Here is an 18,431-nt window from a genome sequence, read left to right as displayed (position 1 = left end):
CGTGGATGGGCTCGTCGACGTGCAGATCGGTGCCTGGGTTCCCCGCATTTTCAGAGGGGTTTGTGTCTGTATCCCTCCCCTCAGGCTTCTTGCAAGGCATTTCGCCGACTCTTGTGCAAGCAATTGGAGCCGACATCCATAAGAAACTGATATAGCAAATGCCCAGTTTAACTATATAACTCCATTTTGTCGTGTGCTGTGTTTGTGCTCACGAATGATATTTACCAGCAAATTTACGCGCCAAACATGAGAGCGTCATGTCGAAATGCAATCACCCACCAATCCACCACAATTACCCCCCAGCTCTTTCTCTAACTGCTGCTGATCCAGTGTTTCGTCTGCATCTATGTACTTGGTAAGTAGTCGACCACGCATACAGACTCATCGGATCGTGCTGTGCGCTAGAAGGGTGATGCTGCTGAACGGTAGTGCGTCGTCGTCTATATCGTTTGTTCTTCTGCGCGAGAGTTAACGTCACTTGGAATTAAAGTAATACTGAACCGTACTCACCTATCTGGTGAAAGAATTCTGATACCGCGTATGTGGGTATCCTTGCCTCCTTGATGATTTTGTAGTACTGTGAGCCGCAGCAAGAACGTTTTTAGATATCCACTGTCACGGTGTTTAGCACAACGGAAAAAGATAATGTCAAGCTAAATAACGTACTCTTTTCGCGCATGTGCAAGCGACACGTCCATCCATCCTACAGGCTCATTGAAGTCCTGTGTCAGAACTTCGTGCAGGTCATGATATCCTGAGCCAGCGTACACTGCAATCTTGTGAGGCGCATACGATTCGTCTCGTCTGTAGTCTAAATACAACATGATCTTTGCGATTTCCACACGTCTTGCAAAGTGCATGTCCACATGGTGCGGTTGTGGGGCATCGGACTGCCAATACAGGTCCGTAGACTCTGAGAGAAGCGCATGCACGCCGAAGCCAGGTTTCCATGTCGACAGCTTCCACGTTGCCTGGCTGCCGATGTCACGTAGTGGCACTTCTGGACTCTCAAATGCCGTTGCTAATACCGCCAGACTGCTAAGATTCGCATTATTGTTTGTGTTGTTGTGTGTCGTGGTGCCCGCAGAATCCATGTCATCGTCGACGTCGTCCATATTCGCCTGTGACGCGTCCTGGAGTTCCTCCTCTTCAAGCTCTTCCTCTACCTCCGTGTGCATATCCTCAGACAACCCAGACCTTCTCAGATAGTCGCTTTCAAAAAGCATCTCCATGTCATCTCGATTCGCCATAGCTTGTTTGTCTTAGGTCTACTACCGCCTACCCTGGCGGCGGTGAACGTACTGGGCGACTGCAACTCCTGCCCGCAACTTGCACGTTTGGGAGAATAATTAATCACGTGATTTGGGGCCTTGTTATGAGTTTGAACACGTTCTGTATAACGAACGACTGTATGATCTTACATCATCTCATGAAAGCTTATAATATGTATAAATATGTATGTACAGAAAATTAGCATATCAAGCACCGTTACAACCTAAATCTGTAATTTTTATCACTCTACCATGACCTGACCTTCGTCATTGACATCGTCCTCATCATCTAGCTCCTCATCGTCCACGTCAAACACAATAAACCTCTGTCTATCATCCGCTAGCACGCACCCAACGCGTCTGCCTTTTCTGCCATTTACTGATAGCGCGATTGGTACAAACTCGCTGTCAAATTCACGGCACTGCGACCACTTCGGTTCTGAAGCTTCATATCCTGACAGAAGTATTGTCACGGCTTCCTGCTGCAAGTTGAGGTCGAAAGTCCTTGCAATGCTTTCGTCTTCGTCAAACACAGATGCCATATCTAATGAGACTAGTCGCGCAGAAGGAGCATTCCCGGCCTCTTTCGGATGCAGCAACAATATGATTTTGGAGTCGTCCAGGCTAGAGAGAGCGACGACCTTTTCTTGTTTGAGAATAAATTTGGCGGCGTTGTATTGCGGTATTAGTAGCTCCGACGGGACTTTTGATACCGCGATCCGCACTAAAATGACTGCGAGAACCACATCAGTACGAAATTCACTTCTACGAGTGTTACGTCATGGACTTACTTTCGGATGAATTTTCGCCCAGAACAATGGTCACATAAACATATGAAACGTTATGCTAACATATAATGTGAGAAATGGCGCTGTGCATGGTGAGCAAGATAAACATACCCCGTTTGTGACTCTCTGCACAACGTGCAGCTTACCGAGGTCACACTCTGAGACCAGTGCTAGTGGCCGACCAAACACCACATGCCCCTTCAGCGCATCGGCAGAATCTTTAAACGCTGCGTCGCATGACTTTGATATCAATCCAACGAGAGTGGGTATAAAATCGCTAGTATCTTCTCGAGGTTTGAGATCCAGATTATAAAAGTTGTGAATTATCGGTTGGTGCATGTACTGTGTAATATATTTCACAACTTTTCCAGTTTCGACCCCAGGTTCAGAGTCATCTGAAACTGGATCTGTACTTTCAAGCCGATCATATATAAACTTCAACCACCGTAAAAATTCCTTGAAGTATTCATATTCCGAGTTCAACTCCCACATGAATTTATGGGCCTTCCGCATCAGCAGTTCCAACCGACCGAGAACAATAGTGAACTTCTCATGGTCCATTCCTAGTGGAGATCCCCGTTCGTGCCACTTTGCGAGTCCACGAACGCGAGATAAAATCACAATTGTCCGCTCACATGCCGGTAATAACGCTTCGAGAATCAATTTCCGCATATTCTCATATCCGCCGGTAGATGTCTTACGCCACGTGCGCATTACGCGCTCAGATAGTCGCTCGGAGACCCACTTTTTCATTGCACTGTTTGGAGCTCCAAATATTAGTGTCTCGAGTAAGCGCACGTTGGCCGGAGTCTGCGCATCTTCCTCTATAACGCATCCCATTAGCAATCACTCCAGCAGTTACGACATACGACGAAGTACGTACTATCTGCCTTCAACACCTCGTCAAGGCTTGAAAGAGCATTCCGTAGATACTTTTCAGCCGGCTTCCATTCATCGTGAATAGCAATGACAACATCAGCGATATAATGAATTAGAGATGCGACCTTGGCGTAAGACGATGATATCAATATGAGATCCTTTCCGAACCTGCGAATAAAATGTGTTCGAGCATAAGCATATATCAACTCCTTCGATGGCGTAGTAGCAAGAAAACCATGAAAGGAAAGGTCTGACGTCGTGCCATGGCATATTGGTCGTAAGTTCTGTAGTAATTAGCGTCCGAGTGCAATCATCAAGTGTAGAGTATCTCACCGAAACCGGAAAGGCAAGATCAGAAATTGTAAAGCGACCAAATATACTAAACTCCAGAGATCCAGATTGAGAGACCCCAACGAGCATATCTACTGAATTGAGAGCATCGGACTGGAATGCTGAATTGATCAAGCAATCCAAGGCAAACTTCGAGGTGAACACGCTCTCGCTGTGGCATCGTCAATTTGCTGTATGATCACCAAAAAGTTACAAATGGTGTACATACGCAGTAGAGGTGGGTAAAATACTGAGCTTTGGCAAACTGGCTTCAATGTCGACTTTGAACATGCCCTCAAATATGGAGGTGTTTCGCGCCTTGACAGCGTTATCGTCCTCCGTAACCCATGAAAGGCTTGACATAGGCGAAACTGTGGATTCCTGGTGAATCACACGTCCGTTGTTCACGTCGCAGAGGCGAAGCGATGCGTCAGAGCAGGCCAGAGCTATCATCTTTCCTTCAGAAATAAGGTAGTTAGCATTCGGGCTGCGTATCGATCTTAAAGACAATAAGGGATATGCACCGTCTGGCCTCCATATGAGATGGCATATTTCTATGCTCGGTTCACTTAAGGCGAGCTTCCAGACCAGCTGTCCGCTCATCCGATATAGCCATACCGTTCTAGTATCGGGTGCGAACGTGAGCAGATCCATGGCAGGGCACCACGTAAACATCGCCGTATCCACGGGTGCCTGCACCACCCGTTCCTGCAAAGTAGCAAACGACAAAATCTGCGCGTCTCCACCGCCATCGTCCGACATCGTCAACTACTGGCGAGATGCGAGGACGCGCGCTGCAGTCGAAGCCCGGCTTAGACGCGTTGTGCGCGCCAACTTGGTCGCCGCACTCATGAGCCGCACACTCAAACGCGCTGCTGCGCTGCGGTTACTCCATAAACCTCGCGTTCCGTGGTGCTCAGTCAGCTCAGTGCCGGCCCGACTTTGAAGTTCGCAACTTGTCACCGCACGGTGTTGCAGTGATATGACCTGATACTCTTCGGCTCCTAATCTACTCGACTTCGCATTTGTTCCATTATGTTGAAGCAAAGTGCAACGACCCTGGTCTCGCCCTCATCTAGCGAGAACACGCCGACCGGCGACGGTGCTGCCACGGCGCCGATCAAGAGAGGTATGGAGTTGCTCGCCTTGGAATGCGTGGGAGATTCACGGAGCAACTTATTCATGATCAGATTCGTTATCGCCGTCGCTTAATTCTGGGAAACCAATTCAGAAGTTATGCCGAAATACAGTCATTCACGGCTACTGCAAGTACGAGAACGCGGGCTGCGTCTTTCGTCATGACACGGTATGTTGCAGCTCGTTGTTTAGTTGGGCATTCTCTAATTGGGTTCAGAGTCCGATTAAGCCTGCGCAGTCAACTCTGCGAACCGAAGCGTGGGTTTTTTCCTTGCTATGTCTCGGCCTGGGCCGGTGCTGATATAAACAATGCGCAGGCCGAGAAAGTTGAACGTGGACTCACCGGCTTTCATGCCTGGAGGAGCGTCACCGGTGTCGGCAGCGTACAGTGTAAAATCCCAAGTATATTCACCGCAACCGAATGACATGGGCTTGTTCATTCCTCGAAGTGCCTCTAGTACACCGGGAATTGACATGAGCATGAAAGGGTTCGTATAGACCACAACCGGCTACAGTCAGACAACACCACTAACAAACGCGCAGATACGGAGCTCCATCTACGCAACTAGATATGTATTCTGGTGCTAGAATCAATGGACAGTACACTCCTGGCTACGGGCAGCTGGACCAGATGTCCAGTCAGATGCCCATGGATTCAGTGAGTTCTATTCTCCCACTTGACGTTGCGACCGACGGTCTCGACTAATCCATTTAGATGCAGCAACAGATACAGACGAATGCTTACGACTACAATTCCTATGGACATCCCGGACAAGACATGTACTACCAACAACAACAGGCAGCCCATTTCCAACCGGCATGTCATTCAATGAGATGTCACGTGCTGGCGAATTGTGCTAACCTACAGTTTAGCTGCAATATCACTTGTACGCGCCGCTTCCTCCTCACAAGATCAACCTGTTACCGTATCAGCGTACTGTTCAGAATTTCTTCTTGGGGGATGATTTGCGAGAAGATCTACAGAAGAAGGTTGAAGCGACACTGCAGGTTCTTCCTAGTATGTGGCGGCTATTGTGTTCGTAGGCACTGCAATACTCTAACAACTTTTTTAGATTCTGCGCTGCCAGAGTCACTAGATGTGTACTACTCACTAGTGCCCCTGGACACAAATGCCGAAAGAAGTTCTAGAATATTTGCTTATCCTAGCTGGGTATACAAAGCATTTTCGAAAACAGATGGTCATACATATGCACTGCGGAGGATTGAAGGATACAAACTTGCTGATGAAAAGACAATTGCAGCGGTTCAACAATGGCGAAGACTCTCAAATTCCGGCTTCGTCAACCTGTTTGAAGCGTTCACAACACGTGCTTTTGGAGACAACTCTATCATTTTTGTGTACGATTATCATCCTCTTTCGTCTACGCTTTATGATGCTCACTTTGGTCCAAATGCGCGGAATTCTGCGGTCCGTTCTGGTGGACCGGGCCAGATGCCTGCTCCCGTTTCAGAACAGGTTCTGTGGAGTTATATCGTACAATTGTCTTCGGCATTAAAGACTATTCATAATGCCAATCTCGCAGCACGCGTGCTGGACCCGACAAAGGTGATTCTGACTTCACAAATGCGCGTTCGCCTAAGTGCCATTGGAATTTTGGATGTGCTTTCGCCAGCATCGTCTATCGAGAAAGCACAGGAAGAAGACTTGTTCAATCTGGGCCGGTTGATTCTGGCAATCATAACCAGTAATCAGGCACTCTGTGGTCCGAATGTTCCAATGTCGATGCTGGCAAGCAGCCTAGAAATTGCAGGACGATTCTATTCTACAGCGTTGAAGAATGCGTTAGCGTACTTGATCAGTAGCGCCAGAAACTACAGTACCGACATTGACGGAGGCTCCAAAAAACGAATCGACGAGTTCATACAGATGACTTCTTCACTGTATCAACAAAATCTGAATAGTGCGCTTCACTATCAAGACAACCTGGAGTCAGAACTTGCAAAGGAGCTCGAAAACGGACGGCTTGTGCGTTTATTGTGCAAATTAAATTTCATCAACGAGCGACCAGAATACGCACATGACACGCAATGGTCAGAGACTGGTGAAAGATATTTACTCAAGCTTTTCAGAGACTTTGTGTTTCACCAGACCGACGAAAACGGGAATCCTGTGGTCGATCTTGCGCATGTGCTACGCTGTATGAACAAACTGGATGCTGGAGTGGACGAGAAGATTGTTCTTGTTTCGCGGGACGAGCAGAGCTGTTTGATTGTGACTTATAAAGAGCTGAAGACTACGATTGATGCAGTATTTAGAGATCTGAGCAAGTCCAGCGGCTAAAGATGAGTTTGGTAAGCTTATTGAGGGTATTTCGTTCGGGCGCAAATGCATGGGCTATTGGTTTGTGTACACTAGCTGAAAATAATCGAGTTTCAGGGAAGAAAAATAATCACGTATATCGTAGCATTATTGTACAACATATATAATTATATATGAATTTTAGATAGCATCCGATGATATAAAAGGATTCGCAATCTCTTCGCTACCGTCGACCGGGGATATGAGGAGAAGCAGCGGACCACGTACCACCACGAGCCCTAGTGGGCGCGTCTGGTCCTCTGGAGGTGCACCGTCTTCGCCAATGTCTCCTGCGTAGAAGTTTAGAATGAGAGAATCCCTGGTGCTTAGAGATCAATCGTCAAGAAAGCGTACCTAGTAAATGCTCCACGACGTCGTCTAGCACGAGGTTCATGAGCTGGTCATAGCCTTTCAGAATGCCGGTCACTAGATTCCCAGGCAATTAGCCCAACCACGCAATATTTGTATTTGAATCACTCTTCCAGGCACACACCTTCCCGACCACCTGAGAACTTGACCCGAATGGCCCTATTCTGGTATTTTGAGAGATCAAGGATCGCCTCCTTCTTTGGCCGATCGTGATCGCGATGCTGCTGCTGGTGGCCGCCGCTTTGATGTCGTCCGCCACGGGAACCTGCCCGCTGCCGATCCTGATGAAATGACCCAGACGCTGAGCTCATAATTTTAACCACACAAGTAAAATACGGTCGTGTGCGGTGAATGCGAACTTATCCGTAGTTCTGTGGCAATTGGTAGGGATTTGGTGCCAGCGATCGTGCGCTTCCGGCTTCAAGTGTCGGGGTTTTTTGCGGCTATGCCGCAAAACGCGTCGAGCCGCTGTGTTTGTTTACTTGGGAACCGCCCGCACAATTTTTCGGCGTGAGAGCGCACGCCTGCACCAGCGCATATCCTTCTTCCTGATCGGGCCTCTTCTTCTTCCCTCGATTCTAGCCAGATCGGATTTCCAAAAGCTTTTACTCCAGCGTTCTCCGAATCTTGGGCTTGGTTTGCTTCTTTCGCTAGACACGTTCCGCCGATTTTGCATAGTGTCTTCCTTCCTCCGCTACCCGCAGCCATGAATATCAGCTCTATTCTTGAGACTGCCATCCTCAGTCATGGTGCGTTTTACCTAGTCTGAAGTGTTTATTGCTCGGACCTGTATTTCTGGCATTGTTTCGCGTTGCTAACAGTCACCTAGACCAAAAGGCTAGACAGGAGGCGGAGGCTCATTTGGCCCAGCTAGCCAAGGATCACTTCGTACGTTCTTCTCCTTTTCCTGCAGACTCTCTCGCTCTTGCGGAGCAATCACCTTTGTTTTGATAATGTGTACTGACGATGCTGTCTTCGGCTAATTAGGTCACGTACCTTGGTATGCTTACTACTGCTCTAGCTGATGAGCATCAAAAAACCGAAGTCCGGATGCTTGCCGGCATTGGCATTAAGAATCAACTTGTCGCAAAGGTAATATTAACCGAATATATATGGCCTATTCTGAGTGGTCTAACGTCCATATATAGGACACGAAAACGAAGCTCGCGCAGTCTGAGCGCTGGGTAACCATCGATCTCGATGCCAAATCACAAATAAAGCAAACGGTACGGTTCTCCTGATTGTTCGTGAGTTCTGCGAATAGGGCGTATTCTAATGTATTTTCATAGGCTCTGCTATCTCTACTGTCTCCCGACGACCGAGTAGCGAACGCCGCTGCCCAACTTGTTGCAGCTATTGCAGATATCGAACTGCCACGAAACGAATGGCCTGATTTAATGACGGTCCTCGTTGACAATACTCGAGAAAACCAGCCGGTCAATGTCAAGCGTGCATCCTTACTGGCGATTGGCTACATCTGCGAAACTGCCGATCCTAGCAACTCTGGCGTCGTCGGACAAGCGAATGGAATTCTTACCGCGATTATCCAGGGAGCGCGTGCGGCGGAGCCTTCTATTATTGTCCGGCAAACCGCCATCAATGCTCTGGTCAACTCTCTCGAGTTCATCCGAAACAATTTTGAACGTGAAGGAGAGCGGAATTACATTATGCAGGTCGTGTGCGAAGCCACCCAGGCACCGGACCAAAAGCTTCAGGCCTCAGCATTTGGCGCTTTGGCTCGGATTATGAGCATGTACTACTCATACATGCGGGTGTATATGGAGAAAGCACTCTACGGTCTGACCGTAGAGGGCATGAAAAACTCGAGCGAAGATGTTTCATGTATGGCAGTAGAGTTCTGGAGCACAGTGTGCGAAGAGGAAATCGAAATTGCCCTTCAACAAGGCGAGGCATACGAAGATGACGAAGAGCCATCCGACCGCGAAAACTTCGAGTTTGCGAAATATGCGATCAACGAAGTCCTGCCAACTCTTCTAGAGCTTCTCACGCGGCAAGAAGAGGATTCAGATGACGACGAGTGGAACATCTCAATGGCTGCGGCCGCTTGTCTGCAGCTTTTTGCCGAGGATACTGGCTCTGCTGTCGTCAACCTTACACTTCAATTTGTGGAGCAAAACATCAGTCAAGAAGATTGGCGAAAGCGGGAGGCTGCTGTGATGGCGTTTGGATCTATTCTAGACGGCCCAGATCATGGCACATTGGCACATGTCATTGGCCAGGCTCTACCTCCTATGCTTAACCTGATGAGCGATTCGATACTGCAAGTTCGCGACACAGTCGCCTGGTGTCTTGGACGAATTGCGGATCTCGTCATTGAAGGAATTAATATTACCACTCATCTACCCGGCATCATGGCGGCTCTTGTCGCTGGTCTTCAAGATCACCCCAAGGTTATTACAAACTGCTGCTGGTGTATTATCAACCTTTCTGAGCAATTAGGCCAAGAGGGTCCTTTCTCTCAAACCACTCCTATCTCTCTCTTCTACGACGCTCTTTTGCAAGGATTGACTGTCGCGAGTGCTCGAAGTGACAACGAAAATATGTCGCGGACATCAGCTTACGAGGCTATGAGTATTCTGGTGTCGTACTCTGCCGCAGATACTTTACAGCGTGTTACCGAACTTTCACTCGTTATAGTTGAACGACTTGAAGCTACTTTGGCAATGCAAACACAGCTTGTCGGTATGGACGATCGTGCGAATCTAGAGGACTTACAGATTGGCCTGCTCAGCGTGCTGACAAATATTATCCGAAGAGTATCGCCAAAGGATCGACCAACTTCTGATCGGTTGATGTCGCTACTGCTGAGTCTTTTACAGAACAAGCTACCAAATTCACTGATTGAGGAGGATATTTTCATCGCTATTGGTGCCGTTGCTGGTGCTGTGCAGGAGAACTTCTTGGTTTATGTCGATGCATTCGGTCCATTCCTGATGAAGGCTTTGGAGGATCCTGAGTCACCTACCTGCACAACTGCGATTGGTTTAGTGGCAGATCTGTCTGCTTCGCTGGGCGCTCAAATCGAGCCTTACTGCGACATGTACATGAATGTGTTTCTGACAAACCTCCAGAACAACAGCGTCCAGCGGGATGTGAAGGTTTCTATCCTGTCATGCTTCGGCGATATTGCAAGCGCAATTGGTCCTGCTTTCGAGAAGTATTTGGTCGTTGTCATGCAAGTTCTCGTGCAAGCATCGAGTCTACGGAAGGATGCCGACTCGCCATACGACATCATTGAATATATTCACCGTCTAAGGGAGGCAATTCTGGAGGCGTATAGCGGAATTGTGCAGGGAATGCGGGAGAGACGTGAGTGGTTCTATTTCATTGTTCTGCTCTATCCGATTTATTAACCCATTTGTTAGCCGACGTTTTGCTGCAATATATTCAGCCAATATTCGGTTTCTTGTCGATGATCTGCACTAGTTCTACATTCGTGCGCTCCGAGTCAGCTGTGCGTGCTATTGTTGGCTTGATTGGCGATATTGCTGGGATATATAAGCAAGGGGAGGTAAAGAGCTATTACCAGGAAGAGTGGATCGCAGATCTTCTCCGCAAGACGCGTTCGGATAGGTCGTTCTCAGCTTCTGTTAAGGAGACTGCGAAATGGGCGCGTGAACAGCAGAAACTACAGCTCGCTCTGCCATAGGCGTTGCAGGCCAGACCGCCATCAGTCTTCGGAGTTCTTTCTGTTCAATTTGTACCAGAACGAAGGACTACCACCGGAGTCATATTTGCATTGGGAGAGAAGAAGGTCGGTGCCGTTCTGAGGTTGGCTTCGTTCTTTTCTGTTTCTGTCACAGAGGAGTGGCAACAGTAGGGGAACGAATTTCAACTTCTTACGAAGTTTGTCAGCATTTATTCAGCGTTGTCTATGCTTGTTTATTTCAACTCTTATCTATTTCGGATATCTTAATGCACTCTGTATAGCCTCTATATATAGTTTATGTCGTGCACATTTATGCGAGGAGCATGGTCTCAATAGTAACGTCTAAGTTTTGTGATAAGCACGCGACTCGATGAATATATAATATAAATAGTAACTAAACAGTTAAACATACTATCCAAAAGGATACTAGTGTTAGATATCATTACCTCCTATCCGGCGATTGTTACAAGAGCATATGACTATGAGTAACCATGAAAATAATTGTACAATCCTCGCAAATATTGGTCGTCTATACCTCGAGTTCGCCTTCTTTTTTCAAATTGTCGATATCAACACCAGTCATATCCTTGAAGTGCTCGGTGTCCATCGTATTGCGCGTAAAGAAACGCCAAACGTGCACATATTTAGATTGACCATATCTCCGCGCGCGACCAATTGCTTGCGTTTCGCGAGCTGTGTAGGCTTGCATTGAAGTGGCCAGGAGCGGAGAGAGAAATATGATATGGTTCGCCACAGTCAGATTGCTAGACAAAAATGGATAAGCTGTCGAGTTCCAATATTCACAGGAACCAATCTTGACTTACGCTCCGCTTGCGCTTTCATCCGCGACGTTCAGAAGAAGAACTCTTGCTTCACTATTTGGGTCTTGAAATTCGTCCAGAGCATCGGTCTTCTGACGCGTTGCACCGGTAATTTGCAAAAAATTAACACCGTGCTCATCCAGGGCATCGCGGACACGTTCTGTTAGATCCGGAAACTGGACAAATAGAAGCACGCGATCCTCCTGCGGGATCACCTTCGTGATGACGTCGATGACTGTCATGATCTTTGATCCATAATGCGATCTTGATGAGGAGACACTGTCAGTCGTGTCAAGCAGGGATCGCCTCGTGATGATGTTTGACCGCTTAGCAACTTGATTGCAACCTGACATGAAGCACTGCTCTTGATGAACACAAGCATTAACACAAGCTGCACAGCCCATATGTCCGCAGGAAGATAGCATCGCCAGATCATCCACATTTGTCACAATGGATGAACAACGGCCGCAATTCACGCTCTCTGCCGCAGACTGGCCGCCATCTGTACCAAACTGTTGCAGGTGTAGAATAGATTGGAAAAATCTTGCCGATCGCTTGCGAAACACGTACTCTTTCTCAGACCGACGAATAGCATGCATCAGATCGCTCAATTCGAACAGAAGATCGACTTCCGACGCATGTCTTTCCACATGCTTAGACTTTATCCAATCACGTTTGCCACTGCGTAAATAGATGTCGGCATGATGGCTTGCTAAGTTCACCAGTTCTAATAGTTCTTTAGTCACTAACATATCACCGACAGAATTCTGCTTCAAGCGGTATTTCCAGTCGCTATAAGGCGACGAAGTCACTTCATATTTCTTCTCTAGAAGGTGCAACGTCTCCTCCGCAACTATCAACGAACTGAGAAGCTCATCCCGACATTCGTTCAATTCCCTCGATCGCTCTTTAAGGACAACGCCGCATTCTTTCTCTGCAGTGATAGACTCATCCTGGGCATTAGCCATGTGCTCAGACGTGTCCCGATATAAATCGAAATGAGAACTGCACTTCAGGAGAGCTTCTTTGGCGCTTTGTGCATCACCTGTAGCCTTATTCAACCGACGTTCACGGTCCGAGAAAGTCCGAACCCCGCGCCGCATGATCTTCATCTCCTGAGCTTTCAGGTGATGGTCCAGCTCGAGATATATAGCACGCTCAGCCAGCGTCAGCGTAGCCGTTTTATACTTCTGCGACCATGGAATCTCGTCGATTTCGGCAAGATTCTAAAAACAAAATTAGAAGTGTTTGGACCTTTGAGAACCTTGATAACTTGCCTGGCGAACGTATTTGTCCAAGAACGTTTGAGCCACAGTGTTTCGATGTGCATGCCAATTTAGCGAACGCACCTCTCGGAATGAATGGAACTTCTCAACAGCTAGGTTCTGTTAGTTATAATATATCAAAAATAAGTCCAATGCTGAAGAACGCTTACCAGTTTGTTCCTTCTTCCGCCGCTTCACGGTCTCGGAGTCACCTTCACCGTCGTCGTCAACACCGAGATGAATTCCCATAAACGATGCAATGGTCTTAACGGAGGCAAAGTCATGCAGCGGCGGTGTTCCGCTCAATATCCATCGCTTTTTCGCGGAAAGATGCTTGATCATTTCCAACACAGTGCCCTCGAGGTAAGTGTACTCGTCAATCACGACACGGTTAAACTTAAACAACTCGAATGGTGGACATTTCATTTGTTTCCAGTCGTTCTTCACTTTCATGGACTTCAGTTCCCACATGTCTTGATTTAATCGAGAATTGCGCTCTTCCCTAAGCTTCTTCGAGTTAGTTTTGACGCTGTTCTGCGGCAGAGGTTCTTCGTTCAGTGCCTCAAATGCTCGACGTCCCTTTAGTCGTTTGGATGGCATCATCTTCTCGCTAATAACTTCGAAAGACTCATGAAATTTGTCTTTCATAGCTGTTCGAAGTTCTGTGGCCCCGTTGTTGATCAAAATTTCTGTCTGCTCTTCAAGTCGTTCCAACGCCTGTGTGTATCTAAAAGCGAACTGGCGGCCGCCCCTTCCGTTTGAAGGAATATCGCGAACTCCAGCAAGACAAGCCAAGTTTAGTAAATACTTCGGCGATCCAAACAGTGACGACGGAGCGACCACAATATCGGCGTTCATCATGTCTTCAATTGAGACACTGTTCAACGAAGACAGATCTGAAATCGTAATCACGATAAAGGAGTCCTCGGTAAACTTGTGAATTTCTGAGGTCCACTGCTTTACCAAATGCCCAGGAATAATAATCAATGTTGCCTTGATCGGAATTCCTCCACAATGGTCTGTGGTATCTGCTGGTGCTGCATCATCTTGTGTACAACTGATCAAACCCAAAGTAATAGCAGTTTTTCCGTAACCAACCTCATCGGCGAGGACGCCACCGTAAACTGTCACCTCTCGCTGCGCCTTGCCTTCAGCGCGCCAAGCCATAGGTTGTAAAATCGACTCCATAATTTCTTCCTCGACAAACGGGGCGACATCATCGCTCTCCATGCTGAGCATCCAGCCAAGAGATCGCAACTGTTCAGGTCGAAGCGGGAACATCTTGTTCCAGAGAGCTGGCTGATCGTGAGGTTTATCCTTGCGATTAGAGAGAAGCTTGAACTTGGCTTCCGGGAGACTTAGAATCGGTTGAAAGTCGAGCGTCAGTCGATATGATGTCTCAATAGCAGCAGATGTCGACACCGTTGACTCCTGTAGTCGAGAAATTGCACGATGAATCAACGCCGCGGTGTTGAGGCCAATTTGAAACGTCGTGCAGTCGTCGTCAATCGTAATTCGCGTAACAAAAGCTTCTGGTCGTTGCTTTAAAGCAATTTCGTAGTCGCCCGCTTGCTCTACGTTTTCTCGAATTACTGAATTCTGCTTTGCGTCAACTAATAAGACTAGTTCAGGCACCGGTGGGGCGCAGATACTGCAATGCATGCTCTCAGCCGCCATGGACACTTGAATCCACTCCTGCGAAACCAAAAAGGAGCGCACGCGTTCAGTAACCCACGATAAATCCCTGAATACACCACGAGCATGCAAATTGTCGACAGTAAGCCACTTTCCAGTAGCGGCTTTCTCCCAGAGCTCTTCTGTAGATTCGCCGAGCTTCACATTGCAGGCAAGAATAATGCTGACATTGTGGCAGTCAGCAGTACCAGTGTCGATTCTCATATCCGCGGGTAGCTTAAAGCTAGGTGGAAAGGCTGATTTATATGGACCAATCGTAGATCTTGGAATTCGCTTATAAAACGCAGTAATCGATGCATCCAAATCGTTCAAGTTGATGGAAGCGGTAGGGCGCCAGGTAGCATCAAGCTTTACTATGGTCTGTCGTGTTTCTCCATAACCCAGCCTGCGAGTTTCGCGCGCAATACAAAAACTGTCATGCGCTGGATCACCACAGCGCGTCGGATCAAAAAACAGGAAAAGAGGCTTCTCCGTTTCGCCTTCCCGCTTGTAGAGAGAATCTGTTGCTGTACCGCAGTTTGGCAAAGCCGTATAAATACCATCGAAGTCGTCAACATACTTGGGTTTCACGGCCGAGATTTTCAAGCTTTTCCAGACTTTATCATTCTCGAAGTCGCCAAGAATACCTAGACGAGCCTGCCATGTGGGAATCTTCTCACCTGTCCCCTCGATGTATACTCGAAGTTTCCTGTCAGTTGGGATGCAAAGTTCCCATGTTCCATCAAAGAGAGTATTCGCGGAATCAAGCGACATTCTTGCAACCGGCTGCTCCAACATAGAGCGAATCTGGCTCTTTGCAGGTTCAGCTTTCGGTATATTCGCGAACAATAGCCAGCGCGGTTGTTGGCCTAACTGTAATTCCAGACTGGCAGAGGCGGACGAAAATTTGACAGACCACTGATCTTGTCTTCTGATCTCACTGAAGCAAATATCAGAAGCAATGGCCTTGCGAGTCGCCTGAACATACGCGTCCCACAGTTCTGTATTGGCATCTTCAATTCCAGCAAGAGAAAAATCAGCATCATTGATGCCCTCCACTTTGACACGCATTGGAATTGCCTTCTTCAAAATCTTCTCAAAATCAGTTGGAAGCACACGGTCCGAAGTGTCCAACGGCTCGTAGTCGTGCTCAGGTCTGCCACCGCAGCGCGAGCAGCTTGTAAATCCACATTGCTTGCATATCTGTATAGGATTCATGGTAATACTCGAACGGCCTTCGCAGGTGCACAGGCGTCTTGACTTATTACACAGAACAAGAAGTTCAGGCAATGTAGTATCCTCGTCGTAAGTAGCTAAGTCGATGTCAACTATCTCAAGATGGTCCTCTCCAATAAAGGTTTCTCGAACGACGTCATCAACATCCATCGCAGCTGCGGCGTCTTCGTCTGTTCTGTCTTTCAAAAGAGAGGCGCCGATCGAAAGAGCCGCCAACATGCAAGTTCCAACGACTGTTGTAGTCATCGCATTGCCAGCAAGATCGAACAAATTATCTTCCGTCTCCTTCGTCAAATAGAGCTCGTCAATGGGAAGTCCCTGCATGGAGAGCGACTCGAGACCGACCATAGGCCCTCCGCGGTTCGTAATATATGGAATGATAGACGGCGTGATGCAGGTGGATATGCCAGATTTGCGGGACCCAATAGATCGATCGACATTCTGCGACAAGTTCCATAACTCGCTGGTTATTGTTAGGATCAAAGTTGGACTCAGCATCTCGCAAACAATGAACTCACGTCTTGTAGCATGGATCCAGGCCCACTTTGGCGGCGCGGAGCGTAGAAATGTCCATCAGATCCAGGACGCGAGACACTTGAGACGCGGCCCAGTCGCCCCAACCAAAGTCCAAAAGCTTGCAAACACCATTGTCTACCCATTGCGTGAGAGGACGTTTTTGCCCAAGCATCTCATCAAATCTGGCTTTATGGTGTCGGTCCTCGCAACGTGCCCAGTCGGTTCTGCTCCTATTGTGAGGTGCTTGCGCCATGGCCAGTCTGGCAACTTGAATACGCTGGTCATCGGCAGGTAGCATGAACGCATCCAGTGAACAGGATGCTGGTCGTTGTGAAGACTTCACCTTTTCCACCCAAGCATCAGCTAGAGCAGCCTTCTTAGTGTTAAACGCGCATAAATATACACGTGTCCGCGTATGAGGAATATAGTAGTTCTTGGAATCAACTTTCACAAAGCGTGTCGCATATCCAAGACCCTCGAAATCTTTTCTGATATGCTCCCATGGAGCACTGCAAACATTCTCAAGAATTACAATGGAAGGTCGGCACTTCACTACCCACGATCGCATACCAAAATATGTTCGCCCCGATTCGCCATTATCGGTGATTTTCTTCTGATTGTTGTTGAGATTCGAGTAGTCCACGCATGATGTACCGGCCACTAAGATATCAACGTCGGAAGGAACAGCCACTTTGGCGCCGTAGGCAGTAGTCCTGAAGTCATTAGTTAGAAGTACTGATACGGCACACAGAAAGTCATGCATACGCGAAGTCATTGCCAAGTTCGCAGACATCTCGGAATAAGATCGGAGGCCTGAAATTGCGCTCAATGTAAGCCTGCTTGAATGGCTCGATTTCGCATGAGAATACGTGCTCGAAATCGAAATCGAGATTCAATTCGTCTTTTGCTGCCCTCGCAGACATCCGTAGTGCTAGCAATGGTGACTCCGTGCCCGAACACATAGTCGCAACACGTAATTTCCGGCCCGCGAGCTTGTTAACAAAATCTTCAATCTCAGGATTTTTGGACACAATATCTTTGAACATATCATATATGTCACTTATTGGAGGATCCTCGGAATCTTCCACAGTGAGCCCCTTTCGACTCTCAAACTCGTTGATGTACCGAGAGGTCGGAACAGGCGTTCCGTTAGCCGATGACTTCCGGCGTTGAGCAGACTGCTTGCCAGCGGATGGCATTCCTTTCAACGAACGATATTTAACCTGCTGTCGTCGTGTCACTGGCTTGTCTTCATCCTCATCTTCAGATACAGAGGATGCTTCCTCCTCGTCTTCTTCATCGTCAGTGTCGCTCGAATCATCAAAGGAGTCTTCATGGGCTAATTCATCTTCTGAAAAGTTGTCATCATCGTAGTAATTTGACTTCTTTGAAGTGCTCGTCTTCTGGATGTCGCGTTTCTTTGTATAGCGATCCGCTTCTTCGTAGTCCTCTTCAAGGTCGACACATGAAGTACGAATGCGCTTCAGTGCAGACTGAGATGCCAGACGCTTAGGTCTGCCTGATGTCACAACTTCTTCTATACTTTTCTCAACTTCATAGTGGTCAAAAATTTCATCAATATCATCGCTGTAGGACTCCAATTCTCGAGTTGTCTTAGCTTGCGTCGACTCTGCCGGTGAGGATGGTCCAGTTATACTAACATTGCCGTCAAGATCTGACAATATTAAAGAAGCTTCGTCCGGTGTGGAGCTCTCTGGGCTCAAATCTATATTTGTAACGCTTTAGTCGTGATCTCGTACGCTGCTTTGTCTCCACAGGCTTACCAGAACTTGCCAACACTTGTCTGGGCAAAGCAGACTGCCGTGAATCTGTTCCAGCCACTATTTGTGAGCTAAAACAGTATTGTTATACGCCGTACATCAGACTACTTACGTGGTAAAATAATTCGAAAGTTACCAGCAGTAAGAGTGTGACTGATAACGCCCGCCTTAGTATTCGACGCGACAATGTTCTTCCTGCGGTCGAATCCAAGAATATCAAGTGTCGTCTGTTGGCAAATGGGTCTTTTTGGCTTCGCCATGGCCAAGTCGAGAAGAATGCAGAAGTTCGGTCATGTAAAGGCTCACTGGAAGACAGAAGAGATCAGAGACGCGTGCGGGGAGCTACGAGCGCGTCTCTAAAACTCAATTTGCAA

At 47.7% G+C, this 18,431-nt stretch overlaps 6 protein-coding genes across 6 annotated transcripts; 2 read left to right on the top strand and 4 right to left on the bottom strand.

Annotated features, from left to right (window-relative positions):
• Window positions 1–51: 51 nt before the first annotated feature.
• V1518DRAFT_419971 (anaphase-promoting complex, subunit 10-domain-containing protein) lies at window positions 52–1,304 on the bottom strand. Its single transcript, XM_066904890.1, has 3 exons — window positions 667–1,304; window positions 511–612; window positions 52–457 (listed from the first exon to the last, which is right to left on the bottom strand). Exons 1-3 carry the CDS (start codon window positions 1,248–1,250, stop codon window positions 382–384), a joined length of 762 nt encoding a protein of 253 aa, XP_066758597.1. The 5' UTR covers window positions 1,251–1,304; the 3' UTR covers window positions 52–381.
• Window positions 1,305–1,379: 75 nt separating this feature from the next.
• Window positions 1,380–4,091, bottom strand: V1518DRAFT_419968 (anaphase-promoting complex, cyclosome, subunit 4-domain-containing protein). The gene is made up of 7 exons (XM_066904889.1): window positions 3,793–4,091; window positions 3,498–3,726; window positions 3,272–3,440; window positions 2,943–3,222; window positions 2,171–2,883; window positions 2,063–2,117; window positions 1,380–2,004 (listed from the first exon to the last, which is right to left on the bottom strand). Exons 1-7 carry the CDS (start codon window positions 4,028–4,030, stop codon window positions 1,514–1,516), a joined length of 2,175 nt encoding a protein of 724 aa, XP_066758596.1. The 5' UTR covers window positions 4,031–4,091; the 3' UTR covers window positions 1,380–1,513.
• A 113-nt stretch (window positions 4,092–4,204) lies between these two features.
• Window positions 4,205–6,875, top strand: V1518DRAFT_419963 (uncharacterized protein). Its single transcript, XM_066904888.1, has 8 exons — window positions 4,205–4,397; window positions 4,459–4,574; window positions 4,623–4,663; window positions 4,723–4,893; window positions 4,949–5,063; window positions 5,121–5,222; window positions 5,279–5,423; window positions 5,479–6,875. The coding sequence occupies exons 1-8, from the start codon at window positions 4,304–4,306 to the stop codon at window positions 6,705–6,707; spliced, it is 2,013 nt and encodes a 670-aa protein (XP_066758595.1). The 5' UTR covers window positions 4,205–4,303; the 3' UTR covers window positions 6,708–6,875.
• V1518DRAFT_419959 (uncharacterized protein) lies at window positions 6,814–7,528 on the bottom strand. Its single transcript, XM_066904887.1, has 3 exons — window positions 7,219–7,528; window positions 7,080–7,151; window positions 6,814–7,015 (listed from the first exon to the last, which is right to left on the bottom strand). Exons 1-3 carry the CDS (start codon window positions 7,403–7,405, stop codon window positions 6,867–6,869), a joined length of 408 nt encoding a protein of 135 aa, XP_066758594.1. The 5' UTR covers window positions 7,406–7,528; the 3' UTR covers window positions 6,814–6,866.
• Window positions 7,351–11,171, top strand: V1518DRAFT_419957 (armadillo-type protein). The gene is made up of 6 exons (XM_066904886.1): window positions 7,351–7,843; window positions 7,924–7,982; window positions 8,082–8,186; window positions 8,243–8,320; window positions 8,384–10,424; window positions 10,481–11,171. Exons 1-6 carry the CDS (start codon window positions 7,801–7,803, stop codon window positions 10,762–10,764), a joined length of 2,610 nt encoding a protein of 869 aa, XP_066758593.1. The 5' UTR covers window positions 7,351–7,800; the 3' UTR covers window positions 10,765–11,171.
• Window positions 10,982–18,380, bottom strand: V1518DRAFT_419949 (uncharacterized protein). The gene is made up of 8 exons (XM_066904885.1): window positions 18,170–18,380; window positions 18,061–18,117; window positions 17,042–18,002; window positions 16,279–16,989; window positions 13,021–16,223; window positions 12,863–12,963; window positions 11,589–12,811; window positions 10,982–11,528 (listed from the first exon to the last, which is right to left on the bottom strand). Exons 1-8 carry the CDS (start codon window positions 18,315–18,317, stop codon window positions 11,294–11,296), a joined length of 6,639 nt encoding a protein of 2,212 aa, XP_066758592.1. The 5' UTR covers window positions 18,318–18,380; the 3' UTR covers window positions 10,982–11,293.
• Between the last annotated feature and the right edge of the window lie 51 nt (window positions 18,381–18,431).

Source organism: Limtongia smithiae (genome assembly GCF_038497785.1).
Source record: "Limtongia smithiae strain NRRL Y-17922 unplaced genomic scaffold V1518scaffold_9, whole genome shotgun sequence".
NCBI lineage: Eukaryota > Fungi > Ascomycota > Lipomycetes > Lipomycetales > Lipomycetaceae > Limtongia > Limtongia smithiae.
The sequence above is the reverse complement of the archived record's forward strand: the minus strand, read 5'-3'. Positions and strand labels throughout refer to the sequence as shown.